The sequence below is a fragment of the Lactuca serriola genome, chromosome 9, assembly GCF_051521515.1.
Source record: "Lactuca serriola cultivar US96UC23 chromosome 9, Lser_US96UC23_V15, whole genome shotgun sequence".
Lineage (NCBI taxonomy): Eukaryota > Viridiplantae > Streptophyta > Magnoliopsida > Asterales > Asteraceae > Lactuca > Lactuca serriola.
In genome coordinates, this window is record NC_136416.1 from 13,148,506 (window position 1) to 13,154,101 (window position 5,596).

The following is a 5,596-nucleotide window of genomic DNA, read 5'->3' on the forward strand; positions in this document are numbered from 1 at the left end:
TTGAAAAAAGTTAACGTGATAAAAATACGGTCGCGTTTTGAGATAGTAGCAAAGGTTTTATTATATTAGGTTAGGGAAGGGGGTCTATAACTATAACTAACGGGACAAATTTGGTATGTAGTTTTGTTGTAATTGATGTAGAATTTAATATCTGCTTTTTTTGCTGATTTGGTTTTCTTTGCTTGCATTCTTCCTATTTTAATCAAGTATCAAAGAGAGAAATTGTGATTTTTTTACAGATTTTTATCTTGCATCGATTTTCTGACTAGTACTAGAACTTTGTTCTATTTACACAAGTCCTAGCACTATCCTTACAAATCAGCTTTTAAAACGTCGCACTTTCAAAACATACCATTCTTTCTAGCAATTTAACATAAAGCGTCGTTAACTAAAATCACTTACCTTTAGAATAATCGTCCTAAAAAAGCCATTATTAAGGTTGAAAAAACTATAAGATTATAAAATGCCTAATAAAAAAAGTTATTAAAGATAGCTTCCTTGTGTCTGCCTAGATTCCAACTGGCTTTTACTTTTATGAACTCTTTTTCCGTTCAAAAAAATAAAGAAATATAAACATTTCAATGACAGGTAAGGAATTGAAGTGTGGTTGACATGAATGGAATGTAATTCAATAATAAAAAAATCATAATTTTTATTAAATTTTCACCTAAGTTTAGAGTTTTCATTTTTAATTTTTTTCGATATATATATATATATATATATATATATATATATATATATATATATATATATATATATATATATATATATTTACTATCTTATTAAAGAAATCCCATTATTTCTAAAAATAGATTGAATATAATAATATTATTTTTTTAAGACGTTCAAATCATTAAGCTAATAGTACAAGTAGTCATCAATAAAATAATATTAAATTTTAACATGTGTTTTGAATCCTTATATTTCTCAACAAATTCTATCTCCTTCCCTGAATTTCGGATAATTCAAAATTTGAAACCATTAGAAAATACATGTTGATTCAAATATCCCACCTGCAGACGGCTCTTTCTTACCAGGTTTTTATTTTAATCCTTACTTGTAATTGATTTCATCATTTTTAACTTTTTGTATTTTTATCTTATAAATATATTGGGTGAAGGCTTTATTATATCAGGTTTGTTCCTAAAAAGATTTTTATTATGTTTCTTTAATGTGTTGGCTTTGCAGGTTCAAAGAACTCAACCAAGAGGGCCAGTTAGAGCATTGTATTATCATTAGTTTGTATATTTTGGCATCTTACTTTTGCAATAAAGAACGGTTAAACACAAGATTTGACATGATTAAGGTAGTTTGTATATTTTTCATCTTGTTTAGTCTAAAAATGAAACATTTTTCATCATTGGTCCTTATACTATCAAGTTTCATCACACCCCCTTAATATGGTATGATAATACTCTTGAAAAATAGATGTCCTTTAATATTCATTTCTCGAAGTGAACGCAAAATGGTTTTAACTCTAAAGAGATCAAATTATTCGCCGTCCGCCACTTTGCGCGGGTAGACGGCTAGTATATATATATATATATATATATATATATATATATATATATATATATATATATATATATATATATATATATATAATGACATTATGACCTTAATGTCTTAAAGTTAAAACAAGAAAAAAAAAGAAAGAAAGAACGGAATTTAATTCATTCCATCCATATGGAGGAATGTCTTTTCATATGAAATTAAATTTAGTTTATTTGACAACCAAATACATATTCTAATCAAACGAGCCATTATATACACGTCTTATTTTGGTATATAGTTGAAGTCCATCTTTCTCTTTTATTCGGCTCTTTTTATTTAAGTCCACTTTTGGTTGATAATTAGAAATATTATTGATCACTATTATAGATACAAGTTTTTTATTCCCTTTTACCGGCTATATTTTTAATCTTCACTGCGAAACGCGTGGGAATTCGTCTAGTATACTTATAAAGCTAGCATTTTTCCTTTCACCACATTCATTTGAAACTCCCATTCATTTTTCCTTTCACCACATTCATTTGAAATTCTCATGACTTTTCAATTTCTTTCTAATAATGATTATAAGTTGGTTAATAAGGTTAAATAAATATAAAATCTAAAGTGTAATCATAAATAAACTAAATTTCAATATTAAAAGAATATATTTTTTTCTACTTATAAAGTTATGTTTTTAACTTTTAACATATTATACTTAATTTATTAGGTCTAATATATTGTTGTATGTAAACCATTATCATTTTAAAGCTACAACTTTTGAACAATTTGTATAAAATACTTAAATTGTTAATTTAAATATAACCTTACAGGATCAACTTAAATATAAATTTTAGTTCAACTTAAAACAACCTAAAGAATATTTTGTAAATAGTTAAAAGTGATCAATTGTAGTGTCTTTCTAATAATGATTATAAGTTGGTTAATAGGGTTAAATAAGTATCAAACCTAAAGTGTAATCATAAATAAACTAAATTTCAATATTAAAATAATATTTTTACTTATACTTATAAAGTTATGTCTTTAACTTTTAATATATTATACTTAATTTATTAGATTTAAGATGTTGTATGTAAACCATTATCAATTTAAAGCTACAACTTTTGAACAGTTTATAGCTTTCAAATAATTAGCTTAAAATAACTTACAACAACAATAGTTAAAAATAACTCTATATAAATAATTATATTGTTACATTTAAAAAAAATTGTTTGATGTTTTAAATAATTACAATGATAGAAATTAAAACATTAAGAAGATAAATTTTAAAAATTAATTAATAATAACTACAACTATAAATAACATTAAAGTATATATTATATCTTATCTTATTCATTAGTAACCGGAGATAGAGGTCATTCAAAAGATTCATATAATTCAAAATAGAGTAAATTACATGAATGGTCCCTTGATTTTCTAACTTATTTAAATAAAAACAAATAGTAGGGACAAAACGCGTAGCAAAAACAAATAGTAAGGACCTTTCAAGTTAAAAAAATAAGTTAAGAATCAAGCGCGCAAATCACCCCAAACCATAAGGACCATTCGTGTAATTTAGTCTTTAAAATATTATATCTCCTTAGTATATAAATTATTATATCAAATTTAATAATTTATTATATTTAAAAAAACATATAAATATTTCGTTAGCTATATATATATGAACCCTTTGTCCGCAACGGGCAACTACTGACATACCATATAACCGGCCTAAGACTCAACCCGCTAATATTTGTGTAAAAGCATTAAAAGATCCAAAGCACCCCTTCATATTATAGGAAAATTACATTCCAACCCCAATATTTTCCGACCCAAAAACCTGAAATCTACAGTTTGGCGTTACTAGGGTTTTGCACGCACTGCAGCGAAAAGAGGAAAGGGATGATTGGGAGGAGGTTTATTTCGTTTTTGAGGCGCAATTCTTCTCCTTCTAGGTATCAATTTGATGAAATTTGTAATGTTATATTGCAATTCATGTAAAATAATTTGAACCCCAAATTGATGAAATTGTGGTGCGATTTGTTAATGTGTGAGTCGCAGCGGCAGCAGCTCGGCGGAAGTCGTGGTGGGTAAGGAAGCAAAACCCAAGACATGGGGCCGAAGAATTGTTTCCGGTGGCTTGATCTGTGTCACCGGCGGTGTTGCTTTAAGCGCCCTTGATGACCTTATCATTTATCATGGTTGTAGCAGGTAATCACTCAAAGTTTGACTCTTCCCAAAAAAGTTATCGCTACCGAAAATAGAAATGTTCTAAATTTGTAATGAGTCGTTATCTAGAAATTCATGAGCGTAGATCAAAAGGAGAGAATGGTAATTCAGTCTCCCAGAGCTGCTTGTGTTGTTTGATGGAAATAAAACCAGGCTGATTTGTATATGAATATGCTAGTATTTTGATCAGGATTTGTTGCTTCTGATCAAACATTCTGATGCTTACATATTTTTTAGCAAAGCCATGGAGAAGGCAAGCAAAAACCAGGCTGTAATAGATGCAATTGGGGAGCCAATTGCAAGAGGTCCTTGGTATAATGCATCACTTGCAGTGACTCACAAAAGGCACTCTGTTTCTTGCACTTTTCCTGTTTCTGGGCCACAAGGCTCTGGAATCTTTCAACTAAGGGCTGTTCGCAATGGAGGTAAATTATATTTACACCAATATCTTCCTTTAATCATCATCATCATCATCATCATGTTTGTCTTTTAACCTTAAACGTATTGATGAATAAATGATGATGATGATGTGTAAACAACAGAAGAGAACTGGCTTTCATTTTTCCGACCACGTGACTGGGAGATCTTAATAATGGAAGCTCTCTTACATGTTCCTGAAAATGAAGAAAAGAATAGAACTTTCAGAATTAGCATAGCAGATGATTTATCTCTTCCACCAGCATGCCAGACATGTGTCACTGGTTGCACAAGAACTCAAGAACCAGATGCTTCCGGAAAGACACATCCTCAACCTACACCCACCTAGTATTGCTCACTTTTCAGATCCTTAAGTTTCACACATAATTCAGGTGCTTTTCTCAATAAAAATTTTGCTTCTAAAATCTAAACTATACACATTTATTACACTGTGTCCTGATAACTTGTATGCCCTTTTTACCCCTGTTTTATCATTTTTTTTTTATTTTATGTTTTCATAGACTATGTTCTATATGATATCATTGTACCACACGCTAAATTTATGGTCTGTGACAAAAATATTTGTTACCATCTGGATAAAGTTGGACATGTGAAGACAAAATAAAGGTTCTCCAAATCGTGGTGTTTTTTTTTTCCTGCATACTAGGACTATCCGTTTGTAGGGAAGAAAGAAAATCTCATTTGTTTCTTTTATAACAGCCTCTTTGTTACCTAGAACATGACATGACAAAACAATAATAGACTGTATTTATTGCATTTAGTATGCATTGGACCGGACCATGACCAGGACTTATGTCCATAGGGAAATAACTGCAATCTTCGGAGACGGGAGTGTGCGCATAGCTTTAAAAAAACTTGTCTATTCATGTCATGTGTAACAAATGCAACCTAATATTTGTTAACCCTTTTGGTTATTGGAAGAATTTCTTGGTTTGGTGCAAAAGCGGTCAAATGCACTTTTGTGAGTTGTCTTGCATACAAAATCGTTTGTGTTTTTCTTGGTTTTTAGGTGAAATCCGTTGGATACTTCTCACTTTTTTAAAGAGATTTATAATATTTGGTATGATAGAATCAAGTAATGAATGAAATGGTTAGTTTTATTGGAATGAAAAATAAATGTTTGTTTTTGTGTGATAAAATGAAGTGGATGATTCTTGAAGGGATATGGTGAGTTTTTTTTTATCCAATTGTATAATGGACTGAAAATATAAACCTTTTTTTAGTTGTCACATTGGCATCTACATACGTACATACTTGATGCTTAGGTTCATACCTACCTTTCTTTTTTTTTCTCTCTCTCTCTCTCTCTCTCTCTCATATATATATATATATATATATATATATATATATATATATATATATATGGAACGTTAGTTTCCCGAGAACCCGATAACTAAAGATGGAATGTTAGATCAAAATTAACTCATTAAAGACATGATTG

At 29.3% G+C, this 5,596-nt stretch overlaps 1 protein-coding gene across 1 annotated transcript; it reads left to right on the forward strand.

Moving 5' to 3' along the window:
• The first annotated feature begins 3,224 nt into the window (after positions 1-3,224).
• LOC145076729 (cytochrome oxidase complex assembly protein) lies at positions 3,225-4,771 on the forward strand. The gene is made up of 4 exons (XM_079022529.1): positions 3,225-3,443; positions 3,550-3,699; positions 3,955-4,142; positions 4,260-4,771. The coding sequence occupies exons 1-4, from the start codon at positions 3,391-3,393 to the stop codon at positions 4,481-4,483; spliced, it is 615 nt and encodes a 204-aa protein (XP_078878655.1). The 5' UTR covers positions 3,225-3,390; the 3' UTR covers positions 4,484-4,771.
• Positions 4,772-5,596: the final 825 nt, after the last annotated feature.

Bases quoted from the DNA above. Each gene is read 5' to 3' on its own strand.
- LOC145076729 (XM_079022529.1), top strand. From the start codon at position 3,391: ATGATTGGGAGGAGGTTTATTTCGTTTTTGAGGCGCAATTCTTCTCCT. The intron at 3,444-3,549 runs GTATCAATTTGA...TGTGAGTCGCAG, and splicing joins CGCAATTCTTCTCCTTCTAG to CGGCAGCAGCTCGGCGGAAG. The intron at 4,143-4,259 runs GTAAATTATATT...TGTAAACAACAG, and splicing joins AAGGGCTGTTCGCAATGGAG to AAGAGAACTGGCTTTCATTT.